The 27,082-nt window shown below is 44.0% G+C and overlaps 1 protein-coding gene and 1 long non-coding RNA gene across 2 annotated transcripts; one reads left to right on the top strand and one right to left on the bottom strand.

Annotated features, from left to right (window-relative positions):
- Positions 1-337: 337 nt before the first annotated feature.
- LOC127047014 (uncharacterized) lies at positions 338-15,275 on the bottom strand. Its single transcript, XR_007773266.1, has 3 exons — positions 14,815-15,275; positions 11,582-11,723; positions 338-849 (listed from the first exon to the last, which is right to left on the bottom strand). It is a non-coding gene; the product is annotated as an uncharacterized LOC127047014 (long non-coding RNA).
- A 72-nt stretch (positions 15,276-15,347) lies between these two features.
- On the top strand, positions 15,348-22,767 carry IER3IP1 (immediate early response 3 interacting protein 1). The gene is made up of 3 exons (XM_050944800.1): positions 15,348-15,497; positions 20,912-21,013; positions 22,563-22,767. Exons 1-3 carry the CDS (start codon positions 15,407-15,409, stop codon positions 22,616-22,618), a joined length of 249 nt encoding a protein of 82 aa, XP_050800757.1. The 5' UTR covers positions 15,348-15,406; the 3' UTR covers positions 22,619-22,767.
- Positions 22,768-27,082: the final 4,315 nt, after the last annotated feature.

Genomic DNA, 27,082 nt, shown 5'->3' with positions numbered 1-27,082 from the left:
TGTGAAGCTAAGGGTGAAAGGTCTGCTCAGGAGTGGAATATTGAGGCAGACCACTTGGCTGCTTATTTTGAGAAGCCAGATACAAGAGCTATCAGATGGGCACAGATGGGGACAATTCAAATCAGGGAGGCTTTGAGGCAACACTTTGAAAAGGAGAACCAGTAATGTATAGCTCTGTGATTGGAACTGCAATGTTACATTACATGTAGTTTTCCTAGGAAGCAATGGTGATATTTGGGGCCTTACATTCCAGTAAGCAGATGATTAAACTGCCTGTATATGTATTGGTAGTGCCTGCAATCTCAATTTGTAGGAAACAAATAAAGATGAGTTGCCATTAAAAAACTTTGTTTTTATTGCACAAGAAACAACTCAAACACACACAAAGATACTTGGTGGGAAAGAGGTACCAGGCAAGGGCAGACTTTCAGAGCTGTGTGTAGGTCCAGGTATCATTGTGAAAGCTGTCCAAGGGGGTGGAGTGAAGACGAAACCGAGAAGTCCCAGCAAATGGAAAGGACTGTGCAGGTGAAGTTGGGAGGGGCATAGAAAAGAGTTCTGAATGTGCTGCAGGGGAGGGCAGGCATGCGTCTGCTCAGTCTACAGCATTATTAAGGACTTCAGCATCTGCATTTGCTCCTCCATTACTTTAATCATCCACTCAGTTGTGTCCTTAACAAACTCCTGATTTTCTTTTCTGTCCTGCCTTTTGGATTCCCTCCACTCCTTGCGTTCCCTTTTCTCCGGATTGAAGAAGTGCAGTACCTCCCAGAACATGTCTTCTTTGCTCCGTCCTGGGCACTTTCTTATCTGGTGGAGACACTTGGCCGGTGTTCCTGAAGGCCACATCTGATGAAGCACAAGGAACAATGTGCAGAAGCATGATTGTTAAATTCATGCACAGCATTGAAATATTTCAGTAAAATACACCTTTTGTAACATAACAATCACTTTCTTATTGACCCTTGGCAAGCACACATCTCTGCAAACACCCACAGCATGGTGAGTGTTGACTGGAGGGAGGGGCGCTCTACATAGGGACAAGCGCACTCTGCAAGGGTTGCGGTGCAGCCGACTAGGAAAAAAGTTATAAAATTCTCCCACACTTTTCCATAGGTGGGGGTCATTGTAGCAGACATCTCACTGCTGAGGGTAAGCAGGGAAGCGAGGATACATCTGCTACATGCCTGTGGCTTCCACCCTGGTCCCTGTGCTGCTCGCCTGTGTGCCGCTTTGTTACCTGCATAAGTGATTGCCAAATGGCATGGGAAAGTTTCATATAATGGAGGAAGCAACAAAGCAGCTCTGCCCAGGAACCTTTGACAGAGGATTGCTGAGTACCTCCAGGAAACTTTCCTAGAGATCTCTCTGGAGGATTCCTGTGAGATCTCAGTGTGCATCAATACCATGTTCTGCCGTACTGATTAGCTACACAGGGAAATGTCCAGCTCACAGAAACACGGCCAGCCTTCCAAATTTCTATGCCCTGAACCCACCTCCATACTACACAGACCACAGCCACCTATCAGGCTTCTCCTCTCCTGCTTCTTGCTGTCTGGAGAGCAACTGTTGAGACTGGCTAAACACCTCCAGAGTGGTGAACAGTTCCTGGTTGCCTGCCCAACCAGCCAACCCCGCCAGGAGCTCCACATCCTCATCTAATCCACTTCTTCATCAATGACTTTGTCCTCTGGGTTGGGTCCTCTTTCCACTGCCTCCAGGCCCACCAAAGTATTCATGGGGCTCTTGGTGGTGGAGATGGAGTCACCACTGAAGATAACATCCAGCTCCTTACAGAACTGGCAGGTCTTAGGTGCAGCACCGGAGCAACGGTTTGCCTCCCTCGCCTTATGGTATGCCTGCCTCAGCTCCTTTATCTTTGCTCTGCACTGCAGCATGTCCCGATCATAGCCCTTTTCACACAAGCCTCAAGAGAAATCTGCCCGTAGGTATAAAAACTCCTATGGTTCATGTGCAGCTGGGACTGCACAGCCTCCTCTCCCCATATACTGAGCAGATCCAGCAGCTCTGCAGTGCTCTAAGCTCTAAGAAAGATGCAATGGGACCTCTCCATGCCGAGCCAACAAGAAATGGAATTTCAAAAATTCCTGCGGCTTCTAAGGGGAAGGGGCAGATGGTTGTTTAATCTGGCTGCAGGGCAGTTGAGTTCAAACTGCTGACCAGAGCAGTCAGGATGGGCATTATGGGACATCTCTTAGAGGCCAATTAATCAAGTGCGGTGTCTACACTGGCACTTTATCAATAAAAATTTTGCACTAAAAGCTTTATGTCTCTTGTCAGGGCGGTTTAATTTTGTCGCCAAAACAGGGCTTTTGCCACCAAAGGTCCCATTGCAGTGTGTATACGTCCATTGTTTTGTCAGTAAAAGCTGCCTTTTATCGACAAAACTTTGTAGTGTAGACAAGGCCTGAGATTGTTAAAGGAGCCTAAAGGAATTAGGCATCAACCATGGGGGAGCTGACAAAAGAGATGGCCCAATGTTAGGGTGATAGCCTAGGCCTCAAGAGAACAGGGTTCAATTCCCTTCTCTACCACAGACTTCCTGTATGACTGTGGGCAAGTCACATAGCCTCTCTGTGCCTCAGTTCCCCATCTGTAAAATGGGGATAGCAATGGGTGTTATGGGATAAATACGTTAAGGCTGGTGGTGTGCTCAGCTGCTGTATAATTACCTAGGACAGATGGACTGAATTTCAACAATAGTGCATGGTCTGACTCTCCTGTTCGATTTTGTTTTGCAGCATGGCCAGTGATGGTAACAAGACACTTCATGGCATGATGGTTCTCAAGCATGCAGGTGCCTTACTTCTCTAAGCTTTTCTCATAAGAACTTCTAATTATTATTATGCATTAGTATTGCTCAAAGGCCCCAGTCACTATTTGTATAATTGGACCACTCGGTGCAGCAGAAATAGGTCACTCACAGGACTGCAGGCTGGAAATTTGCTGCTTTATTTAACTGCATCACAAAAGAGTGTGTGGGGGGGTGGGGAGGACACTTCCACTGACTAAAATGGGAAGTAAAGAAAGGGTGAACCAGGGCTCCATCACATAATACGTTGGGAAACCCAGTTAACCTTCCCATGACCACTTTACTACAAGTATCAGGACCCCATTGAGTTAGATGTTGAACAAACATGTATCCAGGCATGGTCTGCCCCAAAGGGCTTGAAACTTAAATAGACAAAAGGGATACAGTGTGTGGGTGGAGTGATTGGAGAGACAGGCACTCGGCACCTTAGCCTCAGGTCTTCGGGGATTTTTATGGGATGGGTGGGGGAGAAGAAGGGATTGTTGGAATGGGAGGAGCAGGGAACAGGATAAAGAAGAAGACCAAGGGCCTGATTCAAAGCCCATTGAAGTAAATGGAAAAACTCCCATTGATTTCAGTGAGCTTTGGATCAGGCCCAAGGAGCCAAATGGGCAGAAAGTGAGGTTGAAGAGCTATGGTCTGTAGCGGCAGAAGAGGATCAGGATGAAAGGGGTCCAACAACCAATAGTAATATAGCAAATATGGAGGGAAGGGAGAATTCCAGAGGCCAATTGTCAGAGCTGAGTGAGTGATGACATCAAGAAGCTGCCACAGCTCTTCCCTGTGGAGAGAGAGGGAGAGGAGTTCACCAGCCCTGTGCCCCAGCTCTCAGGCCCAAGAGGAGAGGCTCATGGAGATGACATATGCTGTGAGACCTCAACCACAGCTGGTGCTGGTTGGCTGCTCCTGGGGAACGAGCCCCTAGGGCCTCTGCATGTCACCATCTACTCACTGCAATTTCCTCCTAGCTCCTGCTGTTGTACAAGGAGAGGCCGCTTGGTCCAGTGAGTTTTTACTTCTCTCTATGACTAACCATCCTCTAAACAGAAGCGCGTTTGGTTCTCTATGGCACCTTTCATACTCACGAAGAAATGAGTTAACAATGAAGGGAGCTGATAGTTAGATTAATAAACCAAGGCTGAAATTACCCAATAATGCACATGTGAAGAGGCTGCATGGTCTGATGGTTAGAATATAATCTGGGGAGCTAGGTTACTCCTAGCTCTGCAACTGACTTTCTGGCTGACTCTGGGAAGGTCACTTCACTGCTCTGTGACAACTGTAAAAAACAGGCATTGAACTACTTATTTCAATAGTGAAGTGTTAATTCATTAAGCTGTAAACACTTTGAGTTCTTGAATGAAAGGTGGCACAAATCGACAAAGTATGCTTTTAAATGTCCACCTTAGCCTCTGAAATTATCAGCCTGTCAATCCATGGGCTGCAATGTTGTTAAAATCCCAGCTCCACAATAAACTGGAGAATTTGCCATTTAAAATAATAATTATTAATAATAAATTAATAATAAACATTATCATCCTGGGACCATGACACAAAGGTCTGCACATTTTAAGGCTTTTGTTTGGCTGCAAAACTCATCCATGCTTTTTATATTTTGCTAGGTTCTTCCAATGCAATTTATGAGATCATCATGGTGTCTATCAGTGGAAGTATGTTACTGTTGGCTGTGATTGTTATTGCAGTGAAAGTTCTCAGAAAGTAAGTATTACCACTTTATCCAGTCAGTGTTACTAAGGATGTTTAAGGAAGCCAGTTAAAGTCCTGCAGATATAAAATGCAATGCTCCACTATGCACTGGGCAAAGGCAGGATTTGGGGAGCCCATGCTCAGAGTTTGCCAACACCGTGGAGCATAACTTCATAGAGCCTCCTGTGCCCTCATGCAAGAGTGTTTGAAAAAAAGCTGGTTGAAAAACTTTGTGTGAGAAAATTTTTACTTAAAATAATTGTTTTTGTTTTTGTTTTCTCGTTTTTGTTGAATTTTTTTCTCAGAAATGTATTGGGTTTTTATTGTTGAATAACAGAAAACCCAGAAAACAATTTTGTTGAATATAGCTGAAAAATTTTGGTGTTTTCAGGATTTTTTCTATTTTCCACAGAAATGTTCATTTAAATATATATTTTTAAAAGCTGTTTTCTTTCTAGAAAAAAACCCAAAACAAAACAAAACCAAAAAAATCAACCTTTTCAAACCAAAAACTTTGACCATCTTTAGGTTGGACAGGAGAGGGGTGGAGCCAGTGAGTCTGTTATTATACTATGAGTAGAAAAATATAAGAGAAACAGCATTGTTGATGGTCATATCCAGAATCATATGGAAACCAGAGATGTCACAAGATTTCTTCCTTTCCTAAAATATGCAGTTCACTGTTGCATGTTCTTATTCACTGAAGTTAGAAATACTATGCATTAGATTGTGGAAGTGTCCAAGCCCACCAAAATTAGACTTATCTAGTAGCTAATGTTTATTTTGTTCTATTTTTATTGTTCCAGGCAAGGTAAATGTTGCTGTTCTTCCAACGATCCTAGTACAACTGAGGTGGTTCTGGCAAATGTTACAATGAAGTACAACAGTGGTGACAAGATTTCAACAGTGGATTTTACTGGTCCTGCGTGTATAAATTACTTCTCAGAACAGGAAGCTCTACCCAAGGAGCTTTCCCAGCTCTGAAAATAAATTGTCCAGTTGAGAGCTACCTTACTCTTCATTCATATCCTCTAGTACACCCCCTGACACCTCACCAAAGCAATGATGACACCATGGTTTCCCCCAACAGTGAAGTTTTCATTTGGAGAGAAAAATGCATGGAAAGCTCTGGGGTATACATGAGCAAAGTGAAGTCTGTTCCTTGCTTAACACAGGCCATCTTCATTTCCTTTATCGTAAGGGCAAAATGTTGAGACATTGGAATGTGAACCTGCAACATTCCAGGATTGAAAAATGCAGATTGTTTTCAGTGATGAAGAACAGATTCCAACTTTCTTTGTGATATATATATGTATGTGTATATGTATGTACAGTATCTCTGTCAATAGCTGTATAAATAGAAGTATAAAAATATTATTGAAGGAAACCCAGGGATGGATCATTCCCTCCCCAAATGGAAAATGCAAGCTCTCCTTTGCTGAACTTTCACTCACTCTCTAGAGGTGTCTACTAGGGTTCAATTTGTCGAAGTGCTGCAGAACTTTGGGATTTGGGGACCTGGCTTCACTTTGTAGTATTAGTTCCTGTAGGATTTCTGTGCAGAACTCTGGCTTGGTGTTAATACAGTATTCGCTTTAGCTAGTTAGCCACCAGAGCTGCACTTGAATTGCCACAGAGGGACCCAGGCAATGGCAGCAGGTCTTCTTCAGGACTCTAGTACTGCTGGAGACAGCAGGAGGATAGGAACTATGCAGATGTCTCCTGCACCTTAGACCTTGGAGATCACTTCCTTCTGGTCCCAGTCTGAAGGCCTTAGCTCTGGCTGGCAAATTCTGTCGAGATCTATTCCCTTCCCCCTTCAGCAAGACATTTCACAGAAAAATATGCAAAGGGAACTTTTCGAAATTTTCCTGACCCTCCACAAAGGTTCTCCTTCCTTCTGACTCCCATGCATTATTCCCACACTTTTGAGCCACATTCTAAATCTCCTATGTATAGTTTCTCATTGACCATAGCTGGGCCAATTTGTTGTTGTGCTTTCAGACATCAGTACCTCCATGGATTGCTTTAGTGCAGTCAGGTATTGCCAGACCATCTATTTTTTTAATTTGTCTGTATTTATTATTCTAATGTGATATGCTCTATTAATCTTTAAACTGATCCCTGTGACCTCTAGTGTACAAATGAACTATGCTCCCAGTTAATAAAGCTTTGTCTGAGATGGTATGACACCAGCTTGTTAAGGATGAAATATCTATGAGGTCTCTATCCGGGTGGTAGTTACAAGGAGCTAGATTAATTCCTGAGCTGACACAGAGACTTTAGTGGTCAAGTGGAGCCCTTGGCCCAGGCTAAGGTAGTCCTATCTTGTGTTCCTGCCTAACTGGCTTCTCTGTGTGTCACTGCAGGGGTGAAGGATGCCCCAGGCACATCCCTTCCCACTATGGCCTGCCGGCAACACATACCCTAGGCCTGGGAAGGTGGGCTCTTGAGGAGATGGCACAGAGAACCTTTGCAGAAGTATTTGCACAAAGGGTCTTATCATGCCCAGGACCCCGAAGGCCTGTGCATACTCACAGAGAAAAGTATTAATTACGCATTGACAGCATCTCGCCCTTTGTGTGGCTGTAACCATCAGCGTCAGTGACTACAGCACGCTCCTTCGTCTATGATCATTTCCGTGGCTCAAATTCAATGTGTGGAACTAGTGACACCAGGGTACATGTTTATTTGCCCCCTATACTGTTCCTCACACCTTTTTGTCAACTGCTGCAAATGGACCATTTTGATTACCATTTCAAAAAGTTTTTTTCTCTCCTGCTGGTAATAGCTCACCTTAACTGATCACTCTCGTTAGAGTGTGTATGGTAACACTTATTGTTTCATGTTCTCTGTGTGTATATATATGTATCTTCCTACTGTATTTTCCACTGTATGCATCTGATGAAGTGGGCTGTAGCCCACGAAAGCTTATGCTCAAATACATTTGTTAGTCTCTGAGGTGCCACAAGTACTCCTGTTCTTTTTTCAGGGTACATTGCTTTGTCCAAACTGGAGGCCTCATCCCCAGCATAATCATCTCATGGAAGAACGAACAAAATGTTTTCAAATTGTACATTTCCACACATCCCAGCCCCTGTGGAGATCAAGATGGATAGTAACAAAACCTAGGGTTTAGTTTACCTTTCCATGCCCTCATCTGCATGGTGTGAAGCCCCCATTTGGGGGTGTTGCTGTGGGCAGCCATTAGCTGGGGAAGCCCTCACAACATGGCTCCAGTGGAACCATTCTACCAGGAGGGCACTGGAGATGCAGAACTTCAGCAAGTTAGCATAAGGCTTGATGCCTATGAACTTTGAATAGAGAAACTTTGCACAGATAAACAGCTACTGAAAAACCCCAAGTATTTGGGGAGCTGAAAACAGAGTTTAAGGGGAAGTTCTGACCACAGGTACATGAGTCAAACACAGACATGTCCTGGCAACAAGCTGACGTACATAACAGGTAGATGAGATACATCTAAGGCTACCCTGCTTGCTTGCCTATATATCTTTTCTTATAAATTTCTTATTTTCTTATGGGTTTCATTATTTGTTCTATTATAATAGATTTATATTAGAGTATATTTTGGCTGTAACACAAGGGACCTGCAGGCCACATCCTATATGTTGAGCTAAGGCAGAGTTAGCATACATATATTTGAGACCTTTCACCTAGATAGATGGTGATGAGCAAAAGGATAATGTCTCTGTATGGCCGTGACCTTTAACATAGAGGATGTGTTAAAGAGGCTGGCACAGGGGCTTCCTAAATTCATTCCCTTTTAAACTTAACAGGTACACCACAACCTGGAACTTGGAAAGAACCAAAATAACCAGTTAGGACAGAAATAACAAATGTGATACCAAATCGCAATAGGGCCATGGTAACGAATTGACTTGTATGATAATAAGTTGAGATCATTGATATACTAACCTACAGGAAAAAGACACTCCAACGTTAGTAAGGTGAGGAAATACAAATAAGGAAATGGGGGGAAATTCCCTACTGAATATGCATCAAACATAGCGGCAACAACATAACATGTTATAAAAGTGGCATCCCAGCCAAGGGGCGGTAGGAGAGAGAGTTGTAGTCCTTGGGAGGTGCCAGAATGATGGCCACTGGTGATGATGGGGACAAGATGACTTCCTGAGGTCTCTTCCAACCCTAATCTTCTATGATTCTATGAACCTAACTCTCCCAGGCTGCAGATTGTGCAGATTATTTCTAGTCCCACCTTCACAGACAGGGAGAACAACTGATCACCACCATCTTCTTTATAACATCCATTAACATTCTTGCAGATTCTTATCAGGTCTTTTTTAGGTATTATATCACAAATTCTAAACCTTCTCATATCTCTGAGATAGCATTTTTAGAAATATTTGCCTTCAAACTTGGTCACTATTTGTTTTATATATATATATATAATGTTCAGAGAAGGTGACTGTCATAAAAGTATTTGAGAAAGAAAAACTCAAAAAGCTGACAGCACAAATAGATTAAGAGGCCGATTCCACTTCCAATAAAGTCAAAGAAAAGACTTCTTTTGCATTCAATCGGCTTTGAATCAGGCCATAGGAAAGGATTAGATAGCACAGGTGTGAGAAGATACATTTTAAGGAGTAATTAATACGTAAAATGAAACCTAAACCAATTTCCCAATACTAATTTCCCCCTACTGTTACTCACACCTCCTTGTCAACTGTCTGAAACGGGCCACTCTCATTACCACATCAAAAGTTATTTTTCCTCCCTTGGTATTCTGATGTCAATTGATTTGTCTCGTTAGACTGATCTCACACTTGGTAAGGCAAATTACATCTTTTCCTGTATTTATACCTGCTCCGGTATTTTCCATTCCATGCATCTGATGAATTGGGTTCTAGCCCATGAAAGCTTATGCCCAAATAAATTTGTTAGTCTCTAAGGTGCCACAAAGACTCCTCATCGATTTTGCTGATACAGGCTAAACGGCTACCACTCTGAAACCTGATAAAATGGATGCTATCAAAGGACCCAATCCTGAAAGGTGCTGAATGCCTCCTGAAAGGTGCTAACACCATCAACACTCACTGCATTGTATTCTGTAAACTTCTGACACTACAGAATAATAAATGAAGCTAAAATCATGGAGAAGTATCAGGACTTCAAAATACTTCTCCAGCCGGAGTGGTAAGCCTTTGGCATTTGTAAAGTGGTCTCAAACTCTCCTTTATGATGATTGACTACACTCTTCAGATGGTACCACAGAAATGTACTGTGATGAAAGGTAACATTCCCATTGAGTCAAAAATATGTTTTCCTCTTTAATGCAAGCAACCCTGGTTTTCTTTTCAACCACAGTAATGTGATGATTCAAAGATAAGACTTGTGTGGTTGTTAAGTTGCCATAATGGATCTTAGAAAGATGAAAATCATGTCAAATTTATGCGAGATTTACAGATGCTGCTCTGTGGAAATACATCTTATTTATAGGGTAAAAATATCAAGCCATAACTTGTATTCTTATTTTTAAAAACCTATTTTTGTAGTACCATACTTCACTGAGGTTAGTATTTATTTATAAGTTGGGTTTCACAGGGATATAACACAGGAAATGGTTTTTGTTGACAATGGTTATTAGAAAATACTTTTGACCCTTGATATTTATCTGTATGTCATTATAGAATCGTTACCAGGATGCTATAAGTTATAGCTGAATACAGAAGGCGCTCCCATTCTAGACCACTATATTCCAGTACTTGTAATTATATGAAAAATAGTAATGACCCTTTGGGCTGAATTTTTTTCTGCCTAAAGTTGATTTTTTTTTTTTAGTGGAAAGTTTAGCAAAATTAAAATTGGCTATATTTTATTTATAGAAGCATGAGAAATAGCTGTTTTTCATGCTTAAAAATATTCGAAAACTTTTGTTTTGCCTTGGATAACTAAAATTGTTTTGTTTTAAAATTTTAAACTTGCAGTTCTCAGTGAGGATTGTTGGTGAACCAAGTTCAAAAAATCTAGCTGACAAACAAATAAGTTATATTTAAGGCCTCAATCCTGCAAATTTGCTTATGTTTACTCAATTGAATAATCATATTGACTTCAATGAGATTGTTAATGTGTACAATTAAACACATCCAAAAGTGTTTGCAGGAGCAGGGCTGAAATTTGGAAAGATTTTAGCCTATGAGACAGGAAAAACCCATGCTTAAAATTAAGCATGGATTTAAATCCCATTCAGGACCAGCTCTACTGTTTTTGCTGCCCCAAGAAGCAGCGCACTGAATTGCCACTGCGGACTGCCAGGGCAGTCCATGTGCCACTGGGCGGCTCGCGCGCTTCCACAGTGGCGGCAATTCGGCGGCAGCTTCTATCTTCAGCTGGAAGACAGAAGCTGCGCCGCCGCAGACAGCTGAACATAGAAGATGCTGCCGAATTGCCGCCGCCACGGAAACAAGCGTGCCATCCTAATGGACCACGGACTGCCCCCACCGTCCGCAGTGGCAATTCGGCGCGCTGCTTGGGGGCAAAAACACACATACTGCCACCTCTTACAGATTGCCGCCCCAAGCACCTGCTTGGCATGCTGGTGCCTGGAGCCGGCCCTGTGTCATTGACTTCAATAGGAGTAAAGATCATGCTTAATTGTTTTTCTGAATTAGAATTACTTATGATCCAGGGCTTTAACTGGCAAACATTTGTATTACTGATTTCTTTCTGCAACCTGCACCTCAGCCTCCCATTCTCCTATTCCAAATGTGACAAATTTTCCATTGTTAATAAAAAGAATTTACAGAAAGAAAAAGTTAATAGCATATGATATTCTACACTTTTAGACAAATGGTGATCTCTTTTGTTTTCAGTTCCATCTGGTAATCTATTAATATTAAATTAATATCATGATTATTTAAATCCACAAAACTATACCTTGGACTAAAGTGCTGTACCAAAGATTGAGGTGTTTTCAGGAAATAAAGCTGAGGGAACTGAGAAATAGTCTCTGTGGCTGGCATACAGCCTGAAAATTCTGTAAGTATCTATTGAACATACCTGTACTGACTCCATCCCTGTAGTAACTGATCACTTCACAACCATTAACGAATGTATCCTCACAACGTATCTGTAAGACAGGGAGGTACTTGCCTCTATTATACAGAGATGCAAGTGACTTGCCCACGATCACATAGAGAATCTATGATAGGGAAAAGAATAGAATCCATGTTGCCTGAGTTCCAGTCAAATACGTTAAGCACAAAACCACTACGCCTATCAAAACAAAATGACTACAGCAACTATCAAAATGCAGTGATTATGCAAATCATTGTGCTCTGATTGGGTAATAAAAGCTATCAACCATTTAGACTTAAGGGATTTGCATACTGTATGATTACTGAGAAATAAAAGTACTGTGATTATGCAAACAGAACTCCTCAGCCAATAAGACTGAAGGATGCAAGAGAGAAAAATTTGTACATTTACACACCAATAACTACACAGTATCCCTGAGCACCAGTTATTATTATTTTTTGCTATTTGTATTACAGTCGTGCCCAGAGGCCCCAGTTAGTATAATATAAAATATAATTGTTTTATTTTGGAGTCTGTTAGAAATCTTGACTCCTGCGGACATTATATTTTGGATAGACAACGATTAGGATCTGAACTGATTTTTTAATTTCCTACTAGTGAAAACATTTAAATAAACAAAAATTAAAATTAAATAAACCCACAGATATTATGCATCAAATTAAATATAAATAGCATGATTACAATATTTAGAATTTATACAGTATTTAATATTTTCATAGGACTTCACTAAAATTTATTGATTAATGCATGAACACTAATTAAGACATACTTTCTCTAACCAATTTAAGTGCACTCTAAGCCCCATTCTTGCATTCCGTGCACACTCAGAATTGCCACTGGCTACAACAGGATGTAAAAGGAATGCAGAATTATTCCCCTACTACCTTTATCCAGTTCTCTAGAACACCTGAGGCCTCATCAGGATGGTGCTGTGTGTGCAGCTTGCCCATAAGAACAGCTATACTGGGTCAGACCAAAGGTCAATCTAGCCCAGTATCCAGTCAATATAGGGTGATCAGGTGTCTGGTTTTCGACCAGAACGCTTGGTCGAAAAGGGATCCTGGTGGCTTTGGTCAGCACTGCTGACTGGGCCGTTGACTGTCTGGTTGGCGGCACTGCGCAGAGGGAATGGCAGGCTCCCTGCTAGCCATCAAGCCACACGGCTCCTGGGAAGCAGATGGCACGTCCCCCCTCTAGCTTCTACACATAGGGGCAATCTAGGGGTGCCGCACCCTGCAGCCGCCCCAAGCACTGACCCCGCAGCTCCCATTGGCTGGGAACTGCGGCCAATGGGAGTTGCAGGGGCAGTGCCTGTGGATAGGGCAGCATGCAGGGACACCTGGCAGTGCCTCCGCGTAGGAGCTGGGGGGGGACATGCCGCTGCTTCCGGGAGCTGGTTGAGGTAAATGCTGCCCGGAGTTTGCACCCATGACCTCCTCCCTGGCCCCAACCCCCTGCCCTGATCCCCCTTGTGCCCTCAAAACACCTCGATCCCAGGCTGGAGCACCCTCCTGCACCCCAACCCCCTCATTTCCAGCCACTCCCCAGAGCCTGCACTCCCAGTCGGAGCCCTCACACACACCTCCACCTCAACTCTCTGCTTCAGCCCTGATCCCCCTCCTACACTCTGAACCCCTTAGCCCCAGCCTAGAGCCTCCTTCTGCACCCCAAATCCCTCATCCCTGGCCACCTCCAGACCATGCATCCCCAGTCGGGGCCCTCACCCCCTCCTGCAATCTAACCCTCTGAGCCAGCCCAGTGAAAATGAGCAAGTGAGTGAGAGTGGGGAGAGTGAGTGACAGAAGGAGAGCGGGATGGAGTGTGCAGGGGACAGGGCCTCAGAGGTGGGGTGGGGCCTCGGAGGAGGAGCAGGCCAGGGGGGCAGGGCAAGGGTATTTGGTTTTGTGCCAGTAGAAAGCTGGCAACCCTAGGCCAATGCCAGGTGCTTCAGAGAGAATGAGCAGAACAGATAATCCAGTCCCGGAGTGCAGGAGGGAGGGCGGTGTGCAGCCCCAGCCTCCCCAGCTCCAGAGCGCAGGAAGGCAGGTGACACATGTCCCCAGCCTCAGAACACTGTGAGGCTGCTGCTGGCCTCAGAGCCGGGAGAACTACTGGAGTTCAGCAGCATGCAGGGAGCATCACGGCAGGGTGGTGGGGTCACGCCTGGCTATTTGGGGAGGCAACGCCTACCTCCGCCTATGCAAACCGACCCCCATGCACACAACTATGGCCCATGTGACATCCTCAGGGCCAGACAGGTAGTATATATATTGTGCGAATGTGGCCCACATAACACATTCAGAGCTGCATATGCGGCCCACAATGGTAACTAGGTTGAGACCCACTGCTTCAGAGCATGGTTTTGCATCCCTGTCCATCCTGGCTACTAGCCATTGATGGACCTATCCTCCATGAACTTACCTAGTCTTTTTTTCTAACCCTGTTACAGTCTTGGCCTTCACATCATCTGGCAAGAAGTTCCACAGGTTGACTGTGCACTGTGTGAGGAAATACATCTTTTTGTTTGTTTTAAACCAGCTACCTACTAATTTCATTTGGTGACCTCTGGTTCTTGCGTGATGAGGAGTAAATAACACTTCCTTATTTACTTTCTCCACACCAGTCATGATTATATAGACCTCTACCATATCCCCCCTTAGTCCTCTCTTTTCCCAGCTGAAAAGTCCCAGTCTTATTAATCTCTCCTCATATGGAAGTTGTTCCATACCCCTAATCATTTTTGTTGCCCTTTTCTGTTCCTTTTCCAATTCTAATATATCTTTTTTGAGATGCGGAGACCAGATCTGCACACAGTATTCAAGATTTGGCTGTACCACGGATTTATATAGAAGCAATATATTATTTTCTGTCTTATTATCTATTCCTTTCCTAATGATTCCCAACATTCTGTTATCACATTCCACACCATCACTGGAGATTTTTAAGAGCAGGTTAGACAAACACCTGTCAGAGATGGTCAAGATCAGGGGTCGGCAACCTTTCAGAAGTGGTGTGCCGAGTCTTCATTTATTCACTCTAATTTAAGGTTTCGTGTGCCAGTAATACATTTTAACGTTTTTAGGTCGCTATAAGTCTATATTATATAACTAAACTATTGTCGTATGTAAAGTAAACAAGGTTTTTTAAATGTTTAAGAAACTTTATTTAAAATTAAATTAAAATGCAGATCTTACCCGTTGGGTGCAGCGGTTCTTAACCTTGGGTGCACACACCCCTTGGGGGTGCGAGAGGCCCTTTCTGGGGGGGGGGTGTGAGACATGCGAGATACTTTTAGAAGGAAAATCATGGAGAACACAAATAAGCACACTTTGCTTCCTCGAACCTATGTCGTTATCAACATTACACAAGCAAGTGTGAAAAATCGGGACATGGGGTAGGGCAATAGGCACCTATATAAGACAAAGCCCTTCATATGGCGCCTGTCCCTATAAAACCAGGACATCTGGTCACCCTCTGACTGACAGACAGATGTGGCAAATCGCGGCCTCCCTGCCATGAGGGCGCCTTTGAGGCAGAGCCAGGCTCCGTCTATCCCGCCTCAAGCACAGCAGCCTGTCCCCTCAGCAACGTGGGCTTCCCTGCCCCCCGAGGGCGCGCTCAACCCAGCCCAGCCCGCCAGCTACTCCACCCCTCAGCCCGCGGCGGCTCCCGGCCCCGCTCCGCCCCGCGCGCGGCGCGCTCCCCGCCCAGCCCTGCCACGTCCCGGCCCCGCCCCGGCGGCGGGCTGAGCGCGCGCGGAGGCCGCGGCGGGGGGCGGCGGCAGCCATGGCCTTCACCCTGTACTCGCTGCTGCAGGCCGCGCTGCTGTTCGTCAACGCCATCGCCGTGCTGCACGAGGAGCGCTTCCTCCGCAACGGTGAGCGGCCCCGCACCCCGGCTCGCGGAGACCCCCCCCCCCCTCCGCCCCTCGGGGCGTGGGGTCCGAGCCGCCCCCCGCTGCCCGTGTGGGGCCGAGAGGGGTCGCCGCCTCCCCCAGCTGCCGGCGGGCGCCTCCCTTGCTTGCCCCTGGGGGACCCTGCCCAGGCCTTGCTGCACGGGAGGCCGGGGATCGTTTCCTCCCCCGGCGCGCTGGGGCATCTCCGGTCTCTTCCCATCAGCGCCGTGCCGAGCCCGCGGGGGGAGCGACCGGCCGGGCCTGCCCTGGCGGTTCCCCTTCCCCGGGTGCTACCGCCGGTGTTCGCCCGCCCTGCCCGCTAGCCAGGCGGGCCGGGAAGGGGTTGGCACGCTGGGGGGGCGCCGGGGCTCAGCTGAGGGCATGTCCCTGCCGGGAAGTGCCGCTGTGTTAACGTGCAGGGGAGTTGTAGCGCTGCCAGGCTCCAGGTGGGTGAGGCGATATCTTTTATTGGACCGATATTACTGCGTGGGGTATTTAAGGCTACAGTTATCAGGCAGGATGCCATGACGTCTGCAGTCTGACTTGCAGAGACCACCGTGATATTGGGGCACTGCCACCGCCCGCTGCGGGGGACCCTGCTCAAGCAACCCAGTCACCAGGGGTGGTGGCTGGGGGACCCTGCAACTGACCTGCTGCTGCCAGTTGGGCCCCCCCCCCCCGAGCTACCTAGCTGCCATGGGTGGCGAGGACACCCTGGAGCTCCCAGCTGCTGTGGAGCTCTCAGCCCCCATGGGTGGTGGGGACCCTGGAATTCTCCAGCCCGCTGTGGTGGTGGTTGGAGCTGGAGTTCTTCAGACACCACTGGTGGCAGGGGATCCCTCCTCAGCACCCAATTACCCCAGCTCCCCAGTAGCAGGAGGACCCAGAGCTCTCCAGCTGGCACAGGTGGCTGAGGGACGCTGGAGATCCCCAGCTGGGGCGGTGGGGCCCCTGCAGGTCCCAGTCCTGCAGGTGGTGGAGGATCTCCCCCCCACCCAAGCTCCCACTTCCCAGTAGTGGCGGCAGAAGGACCCGGAGCTCCTCAGTTGCGGTAGGGGGATCCCGGCAGCTGCTGGGCGGGCGGCGGGGGGGATTCTTCCTCCAGCTGCTCAGCCACTGGGCAGTGGTGGGGGCCGCAGCTCACAGCCACTGGGGCAGGATGCTGGATCCTCCTCCCTCCCCATTTTGTCAGGGATGCTTTTAGTAAAAGTCAGGGACAGGTCATGGCTTCCATGAATTTTTATTTATTGCTTGTGACCTGTCCACGACTTTTGCTAAAAATATCCATGACAAAATCGTAGCTTTATGTATAATGCATTATAGTGTGTGTTAACTATTGCTGTGTTAGACTGGATCTAGCTCTCGGCACATGTCTAGATTAAGAAAATAGATCACGTTTAAAAAGCATGTTAGCTACCATGCTCTGAATCATTAGTGTAGACAGGGTTTAACACCTTTAAAAATGTTAACTGGTCATGGTCAACCTTAGGGAAGGAATAATAGGTTTTTAAACAGGATCTGTTGGCCTACTCTAGATGGAGGCCATGATGTAAACACGGCCTGTTGTGTTTAAAGTTGTTAGATGGTATGTTTATGACCAGCTAATGCAATTGTAAACACAGCAGACCTTGTCTACACTGAATGCTTTAAATTACATATAAACAAGTGTTTTAAAAAAATAAGCCCTAACTGTAAATCATGTTAAGGAAACCTGTTGTACAAATGGAAGCCAAGACTAGTCTTGTTAAGGGATGTTATGCCCTCATGCTCCCCAATACTCAGTCTCCCTTGTTGAACAAAATATTCCTGATAAATATTTTTGACATCCTGCATTGTGAAAGCTTCAAGTTATTCAAAATTAAGGCATGCAAACAGTAAAAACGTGATACCTTTTATAGATATCAAAGGGAATTGATATAAAAGGTCTGGGAGGCATCATGAATCTAAGCAACTTCAGATATATTACTACTTTGCATTTGGTCATGTGATTGCCTCTCATCATGCTCTTGTCCGAGTGCTGGAGAATGGAATGTGTACAGGAGTCTTTTAGCTATGTATTATTATGAATTGGTTTCTTCTATTAAATGGCCAGTAATATTGAAGTATCCAGCAAACTAGGTAGTTTTGTTTGACTCCAGGAATGATCTGAAATTAAATGGTATATTTCTCTTAGATAAATTCTGAGATTCCTGAGGTGCTGGAATGTTGTGTGCAATAAACTTAGTTTATCAGATCTTCCAGTTTCTCACCCAATCCAAAGGCCAGAGTCTCCATTCCTGCTATAGGTGGAATTCCTATTGAAATCTGTGGGAGTTATCTGTACAGGGGATTTGTAGGATTGATATAATCCCTTGTAATTATCTGGCAGTGGGCAGCATTACAGGTTCTGTAAATAATATGAAATGTAGCCTTTGTACTTTCAAACTGTTCATGTATCCAAGCATGTTTCTTATCATGTATTTGGTATAATAAAAGTATGTAACCATTAGGAAGAACCCATTGTTAGTAGTTCCCAACCTTGATGTGTGGGAGATGCACCTGGCCCTCAGTATGCTTGATAGTGTTGTTTTTGTCCATTCTCTCTCCCTTCTTCCCATCTGGTTTCTCTGTTTTGTCTTCTCTCTCTTTTTTTATATTTATTTTTTGCATTTTAAGTTTTTTATTTTTGTTCCCAGTATCTTGCTCCAAGATCTCTCCTCCATTTCTCTGCCTCTTTCTCTCCTTTGCCTCTATGTAAAACCCAAGTCTCTAAATCGCAACTTAGATTTGTACTGTACTAGACAAAAGAGCATCCATCCCAAGCTCTGAACACCCTTGACAAACATTTACCATACATCTCATAAAATAAATAAGACTCCAGGAATTTGTTGGGTATAGCATTTTCCCGTGACGGGCCAAACTGAGATTATTGGTAGGAATGCTGGTGGCTTCCCTTCTCTGCTCTTCCGCAGTGGATTCATGCGTGGGACACAATCGGTTGGGGCCACTTTGTGCTCTGCTGGGATCACGGAACAAGCATTCTGCGTAGGTCCTTGCCCAAAGAGAAGAAGCCAGGCATAGCAATTCCAGACTGGATCAAACCAGTCGTCTGTCTACTCCAGTATCCTGACAGTGACAGTGAACAGACCAGATTTGTGACCCTTCTTATAAAGGAAGCCTCTTATGGATAATTATGTAATAACCAGTCCCTAAAGGGAAAGTTTCTTCCAAACCCCCATCAGTGTTTGGTTTAGATCCTGAAGCATAAGGAGATTCCTTAGTAAGAAAAAAGTCCTGTCCTTTCTAATTTAACTGTGGATCTTCTCATCTATATAGCTGTTTAATACTTAAAAAAAAAATGAATAACTCTTGCTAAGATCTTGACCTCAAGGATTTCTCGTGGCAATGGGTTCCAGTGGTTGTGATGTGTATTTTTAAATTCTTTTATAAGTTTTAAATTTGTTGCCTGTTAATTTTATTCATTCACCCCTTGTTTTTGTATTGCATGAAATGGTAAATCTGTAACAACCGGTTTACTTTCTTTTTGCAACTGATTGTTTTGTTTACTTCAGAGGTACCTCCTTTTATTTGTCTCCTCTCCAAACTAAAGAGACCTATTCATTTCAAACTTTGTTCATATGGAAGTATTTCATACCTCAGTTATTTATGTCAAATGTCTCTAAACCCTCTCTGTTTCTGCTTTATCTTTTTTCTTTGTGAGTGACTGACTCCAGGTCAGGGTATACCATTTATTTATCTAATAGTATTATTATAGTTTCAGTATTTTTTTCTATGGCATTCTTTATATGTTCTAACACCTTGTTTGTTTTTTAAATACTACTACATGTTGAGCAGGGTTTTTTATTACGCTATCCCCAATGATACACAGAACTTTTTTCTTAGTGGCTACTTCATTTAGAATCCAGCTATAAGAGCTGTTCAGATTATTCCTTCCAATGGGCATTGCCTTGCATTTGTCAACACTTAATTTAATCTGTCATTGTGCTATGCATTTGTCTAACTCTGAGTCCCTCATGGACATTTGTAGTCCTGACTAATTTAGCCTTGTCCTCTGAAAATTTGGCTGTCTTGCTCTTCACCCTTTTCTCCAGTTCATTAACATATGTATTATAAAACATTAGTCCTACTGTGGAACCTTGGGGTACAATTATTCCTCCTCTTTGTTTTCTGTCTCCTAGCCAGTTGAGTCCTTGATGGGACTTCATTGCTAACCCCAAGATTACTCAGTTTCCTCAATAGCCTCTTGTGAGTGTTGTCAAAGGGTTTTTTTTTGAAGTCCAAATACATTGTCAATCAGTTCTCCTTTATCCACTTCTTACACCTCTGTGAATTGAAGTAGGTTAAATAGGCACTTTTCCTCCACTATTATGTTCATTTAGGGTATGTCTACATCTACAATTTTGCAGCGCTGGTTGTTACAGCTGTATTAGTACAGCTGTATAGGGCCAGCGCTGCAGAGTGGCCACACTTACAGCAACCAGCGCTGCAAGTGGTGTTAGATGTGGCCACACTGCAGCGCTGTTGAGCGGCTTGCAGGGGGGTTCGGGGAACGCGAGAGCAAACCGCGGGGAAGCAGGTCTCCTTCCCCGCGGTTTGCTCTCGCGTTCCCCGAACCCCCCCGCAAGCAGGTCTCCTTCCCCGCGGTTTGCTCTCGCGTTCCCCGAACCCCCCCAGCAAGCAGGTCTCCTTCCCCGCGGTTTGCTCTCGCGTTCTCCTGACCCCCCCAGCAAGCAGGTCTCCTTCCCCGCGGTTTGCAGGGGGGTTCGGGGAACGAGACCTGCTTGCTGGGGGGGTTCGGGGAACGCGAGAGCAAACCGCGGGGAAGGAGACCTGCTTGCTGGGGGGGTTCGGGGAACGCGAGAGCAAACCGCGGGGAAGGAGACCTGCTTGCGGGGGGGTTCGGGGAACGCGAGAGCAAACCGCGGGGAAGGATACCTGCTTGATTACCAGAGAGGCTTCCTCAGGTATGCTGGGATACCTGCTTATTCCACGGAGGTCAAGAAAAACGCTGGTGAGTGTCTACACCTGATGACCAGCGCTGGATCCTCTACACCCGAGGTTCGACCGGGTGTACGGCCAGCGCTGCAAACAGAGAGTTGCAGCGCTGGTAATGCCCTGCAGATGTGTACACCTCCTAAGTTGCAGCGCTGCAACCCCTTCACCAGCGCTGCAACTTTGTGGTGTAGACAAGGCCTTAGCTGTTTTATAATTCTCTTTCCAGTAGATTTACCTGGTCCTGAAGTAAGGCTTACTGGTCTGAAATCTGATTTCATCATGTTAGGACTTTACTAGTGGCTGAAAGTAATCTTTTTTTCAAGATAGATCACTTTCTGATATTGCTAATAACATAAGTGTATGATTTTTCAATACAGTTTAACCATCTTTGTGTTATACAGTTGGCTGGGGAACAGACCAAGGGATTGGTGGATTCGGAGAAGAACCAGGAATTAAAGCACAGCTAATGAACCTTATTCGATCTGTGCGAACAGTCATGAGGGGTAAGATGAAAAGAAGAGTTTAGTTAGGTACTTACTATGTATTTTTAATTAACCAGGCCCAGGCACCTGAATTAGGTACAGGCTTCATTTGACCCCTGTTCCAGCTTATCACACCTCACCCCTTGGCTATCAGTTTTACTCATTATTTTCAATCCGGTCTCTCCAATCCTCTCCCTAAGCTACTCAATGAAAAATGCATGGCTCATCCTTCTGATTGACTCTTAAGGGGGAAGCTGCAGGTCACATGATTAATGGCCATGTATGGCACCCAAGGCTTGATTCAGCGGAAAATACCCACTGTCTTCCAAGCCACACAGACTTGTAATGTTGACTCTGCAGCAGGCCATCCTATCCATACGAGTGTTCAGCCTATCATAAAAGCAATTGTCTCCCCCCCCCCCCTTTCCTGTGCCCCAAAACACAAAAAACGCAACAGCTCTGTGATGGAAAGCTGTGCAACTGTCTCAGGGAAAGGAGAGCTTATGTGATTTTTTTCCTTCCATACTTCATAAACTGTGACTGACCACCCTTCATTGTGATAGCTGGAATTATTGTATCTCTATCCTCTGTATAAAATTGCCTTTAAAAAGGGGTGTGGTAGGAGCAGGTCCAGTTTACTCACCAACTGCAAGAGCTGACTCCACCATGATGAGCTGGACTCTTCATTTCCTCCTTCTCCTCCCCTCTCTCCAATTCTCTTCTCATCTTCCTCAGATCTGGTTTGGAAATGGGGCTTTGGGAGTCAGGGAATCAACAGGCAACAAAAAGGGCTGTGTGACTGACTTCAGCTCTTTCAATGACTTTTCAGTCATTGGGAAAAGAAGCTGCCTGGCTGTTAGTGTCATGAGTTTTGTCTAACAACATATATGGCAACAGGATGACATCAGCTAGTTCCTAGAAAGAAGGCATTTGTAGAATTCTGGGCTAGTAAGGGGATACTTACTCCTCCAAATAGAAAGTAGCCTATATCACTAGACCACAAAAGACCTGGACATTTTTTGTAGGCCAACATCCACCAAGATTGTGTTCTGCATGGTCACACAGGAATCTTGATATTCCAGAATAGTAGCAGTGAGAATTAGCAATTCTTCACTGACCTGACTCTCAATTCTTACTTAAAGCATCATAATTCAGTTGATACACATACGAAATGTGAATGGTGAGTGAAATCACAGTAATTTCTAGCAGTCTTAAATGTAAGTGGGGCCTGGATGGCTCAGGAGAATGTTCATGAAAATACAGGACTCCTTCACTTGTAGTTTACTGGTACATGTCCAGTCCATGTTGATAGTAGCTAGAGGCTATCATCTGATGGCTGTTAGGCAACATACCTTAAATACAGCATGTATTTCTGTTTCGTATTTTGTTCTTTGTATCTTGGGCTGTTGGCCCTGGAACATTTCACAGACTCTCAATTTGCATAACCAAATTAAATTTTAAAAAAGCAATAATGGGTATTTTCCAGGCTCAATGATCATATGCCATTCTGTGTCTGTCCAGTGTAAAAAGAGAATGTCCTTCATTTTCTGTTTTTGTTTTTTCCCCACAGTGCCATTAATAGCAGTGAACTCGATTACAATTGTGTTGCTCTTGCTATTTGGTTGAAGACCATCTGTTGAAAATGAGTTTTTGAACATCAGAAGTGGAGAGGCTACCCACCACCACCACTCTGAGTTTATTGGATCCAGCATGGCTTAGTTGTCAAACCTGACATTCAATTTAAAATAATAAAAACACAATTTCTATTTATCTTATTTCTTAATGTTCACTTGCAGTTTCATTACACAAGATAATGTGATCAATGCAACAGTGCTGTAAATACATTGGACTGCAAAAAGCTTTACTGCTGATGGTTAATAGCACCAACTGTTACAGTGTGTTGTAATATATTGTAATGATTAGAAAAGTGCACCCTTTTAACAAATGTCTTGTCACTCAGGGATGAATTTCCTTCCAGTACACTTTGGTTTATTTTTATTTAAAAAATAAGTTGTCAAGTTTTCAGTTTCATAGTTATTAACACAGTATTATATAGACACCAGTTTGGCTATTAAGATGTGTTAGAATTTTGGGAACAGATATTTTTTACTTTTTGGTGGATGATGGTGGGTGAAATCCTGGCTATGACAAACTCTTCCTGTCTTCAACAGAGCAAGGATTTCACCCATGGTATATATATATTTTCTCAAACCAATGACATTTAAGCTAATGGCAAACAAAGTGTTTTGAAAATATGTGCAATAGCTATGCAAAATCAGAACTGTATGTGCCTAAGGCGAGGAAACCGTGTAACTGAGTGTTAAAATTTAGATTAGCAGCAAGTGAAGTACTCACTAGTATTTGTCATTGTTTTGTCAAGGATCTCTTAAAGTATTTGCTAAATATATGTGTAGTAAGTAGTATGTCTGCAGTGGTGATCTGTAGCAGTGTTTGTATTCTAAACTGTTTTGGATAATATTGGAGGAAAATACTGCAACCCTTTTTCAAATGCAGTTTAAAAAAAAACCCCACACAACAGCAACAAACTTCAGAGTCAGTGATGTTACCTCTGGGGGGTGGGGGGTTGTGGTTTTTTTGGGTTTTTTTAAGTACTCTGTTATTCAAAGTGAAACACTGCAGTCCTTACTCAGGCAAAATTCCTAATTCAGTATAGATCTTGTCTGGACTCAAGACTGCAGGATCAGGTTTGGTGTTATGTAGTAAGTTTGAATTCAAGAAGACTGATTTTTTTTGTACCTTTTTAGAGAAGCCAAACTTCTGTTTAGCTTTTCCCATTTGCTAGAGTGTGACCCAAATTCTTTTAGCTTATTTTTAAAGTGGGGAAGAAAGAGGACTGGAGAAACCTGGTAGTTATATTGTTTTTAGAACAGTTTACGTTTAGTTTATCACCTCTTCCTCTGTCATTGACTCCAGGTAAAATAATTTTTTTATACAAGGATAAATTTGCAAAACAGCATGTGAATGAGTTTGGTGATCTTCCGTTGCAGGATCTTACAGAAGCAGAGTTTATTTAGAACGATAGATTTTTTTTCAGTGAACATTTGTAAATAAATTTGAATTTCTAAACTAAGCACTCTCTTTCATAACTCACTCTCCATAAAGTGGAAGGATCTCAAACCAACCTGTAGCCTGTTTTGGGTACTGAAAATATTTATTTTTTATTTACTGTCGTCCATCCTGAAGGTTCATAAAGTACTTGCTTCTACCACCACTGAAATACAAAAAGAACGAGGAGTACTTATGGCACCTTAGAGAAAATAAATTTGTTAGTCTCTAAGGTGCCACAAGTACTCCTCGTTCTTTTTGCTGATACAGACTAACACGGCTATCACTCAACACTGAAATACAGTTTCCTCTCTGTGAGGGCAGTAGCCAGTCCAATGCCAGCCAGGTGCATGACAGTAGGGGAATGGAATTTTTGGCCAGAGTGGGATCAGTTCCTGCTGGAGTATTTTGGAAATTCCAGAGTAGGGAGAATAAATTTTTTTAAAGAGATCAGCTGAGACCTTAAAAAACAATTACACATGTATCAAGGAGGTTTTTTGATTATTAAAGTAATTTTATACATATCTTCCTTCACTAATGTAAAGTGGATGACACTGGTGGGTGACAACAATGCAAGACTCCCTACACAGCACTACCACTCTGTCAGTTGAGGCTACCATAACAGGGAGCTCATGCAGAGTTGTCATTTCAAATGTATATTTGGATCTTAATGTAGAGGTAAGTCATACTTTGGCCCTAAATGGGTTCCAAGTGTCACCTGCATATCACTACATATATGTCCTTTATTGACTCAGATTGTTACAGAACCCTAATTTTAATTAAAAAAAAATTTCAAGCCTCAGCAGTATTTAAAGTGTAGGGAAAGGAACTGCTGCTCCCCCCACCTCCCAAAAACGTTTTTAATGCCTCTCACTCAAGGCATAGTTTCCAGTCTGAGAGTAAACATTAACCTCAAAGTAGGTGATTAGATATCCTACAATGAAAAAAACATGAAAGTAAGTGTAGCTACTTAAGAATGAAGTTAACTTCCTGTTATGTACCTGATCTTGTGCCAACTGAAGTCAATCAAAAGACTCCATTTGATTTCAGTGGAGCTTAATGAGGTTCTTTGAGCTTGGATTTTTTTTTTTAAATATAGCATTTCCTCCTCCCTCTTCAGTTTCCTCATCAGAAATTGATCTTCCCAAAATGTCACATGCATTATCTTATCCCACAATAGAGCTTTTTCTGAAAAGTTAGGGAGTTTTGAAAACTGTTTACAAAGAGCAATGTTTAAGCTATCAACATACACATTTATAAAACACAGACTTGCTGCTGAGTACAGCTGGATGTTACGGCAACTGTTGGGTTGAGCCAGAAATGGGGGTTCTTCTGGGGACTATGAGATAAGGAAATTATTCAAGACAGAAGGCTATAGATGAAGGGATGGTGGGTTGGGAGGGATATGGACTTGGGTGCACATGAGGCCCAGTCTGTGAACTGAGGGGTCTTGGGGGAGGAAGGAGAAAGGGAGGTGGTGGTGCAGACAAACAAGGTGGTATTGGAGGAAGCTGTAGTGTACTAAGTATATCAAAGGGGGTGGCAGGGTGCTGGGAGGCATAAGGAGTTATGGAAATAAGACATGGAAGGGGGGTTCAAAAGATGGGGGGTGGTTTGGCAGGGGTGTGTAGGAAGCCAGGGTGAGACATGATGGAGGTATACACCAGGTATAACTATACTATGCACACCCACAAGGCTGCGGTGGTTTGGCCATGTCATCAGGCTACCCAGTGGCAGAAGCACAAGGTATGGTTTAGATTGGATTCCACCTGCAGGGAAGAGAAAGCATGGAGGACAAAGAATGACAAACTGCAGGATGATTGAAAAGGATGCTTCCATCATGGAAACAATTTACAACAGAATCAAACAAGACAGCAATGGGCAAACAGTTTGCCTCATGTGCCATTAGGCACAGGAGAGTCTAAGTCCAGTACATATACAGATTTGAGCAACTCTGCAGGAGGCCCACTTTGATAGGCCTCATAATATCTATTGATGCAAAGATCCCCTCTTGCAGATTTTACAGGCCAATCCAATTTAAACTTCTGATGCTTATTCAAAAACCAAACCAAACACCAGGGGAATTGCTAAACTAAATACTTTGTTGAAGAGAATGGTGAAACTGTGTTTTAGAGTTCAGCTAGCCCTGAAAAATAACCATATGTAATATGGAACAGATTGTTATAATGGGGACAGTGCTTAATTGTTCTACATGTCCACTGCTGGTAGGACAAGAAGTAATCAGCTTAGTTTGCAGCAAGGAAGAATTAAGTTAGATATTAGGAAAATCTAACTATACAGGTAGTTAAGTACTAGAACAGATTAGATAGGGAAATTGTGGAAGCCTTGTTATTGAAGGTTTTTAAGAACAGGTTAGACAAATGTGTATCAGGCATGGTCTAGGTATACTTACCCTGCCTCAGTGTGGGTGACCAGGCTCGATGACCTCTTGAGGTCCACTCCAGCCCTACATTTCTGTGATGAAAGTGCTCATGAAAATGGAGACTGCTAGTTCCTGAGCAGACCCATTGAACATGTGAAAGCACAACAGTCAACAGAGAGAAACGCATGATGGAACCTGCTGCTCATATGATCTTCACTATCATATGAGAATGCTCCTGGGCTGGCACAGTAGCCCTGCAAGGTAGGGCTGTTGTCTCTTCTGGCCACAATGCTATATCAGAGTGCTCTAAATGGCTACAGCCTTATCAGCTGTGACCTGTCATATTTGCAGATTGCACCACCCCCACGAGATTGCCCTTAGCAGTGCAGCCTGGCATGCTGTCCCGTCTGTGGATTGCAGACCATGCAAGGACTCCTACTCTCCGTAGGCTGCACCCCACCTGAGACTGGCATTGGCTGTGCAGCACGCCATCCTCAGACCCATGATCTATACATTCCGGGACGTAAAGCTGTCTCTCCAAGTGCCTGTCTGTAATACCAAATTCCGTGGGGGGGGGACTGCATTTTTAATACAGGAATATCAGTCATGGAGCCTCAAAACTACATGCTGCGAAAATCTCT

Source organism: Gopherus flavomarginatus, chromosome 3, assembly GCF_025201925.1.
Source record: "Gopherus flavomarginatus isolate rGopFla2 chromosome 3, rGopFla2.mat.asm, whole genome shotgun sequence".
Classification (NCBI taxonomy): domain Eukaryota; kingdom Metazoa; phylum Chordata; order Testudines; family Testudinidae; genus Gopherus; species Gopherus flavomarginatus.
This window is presented reverse-complemented; position numbering and strand designations above follow the sequence as displayed.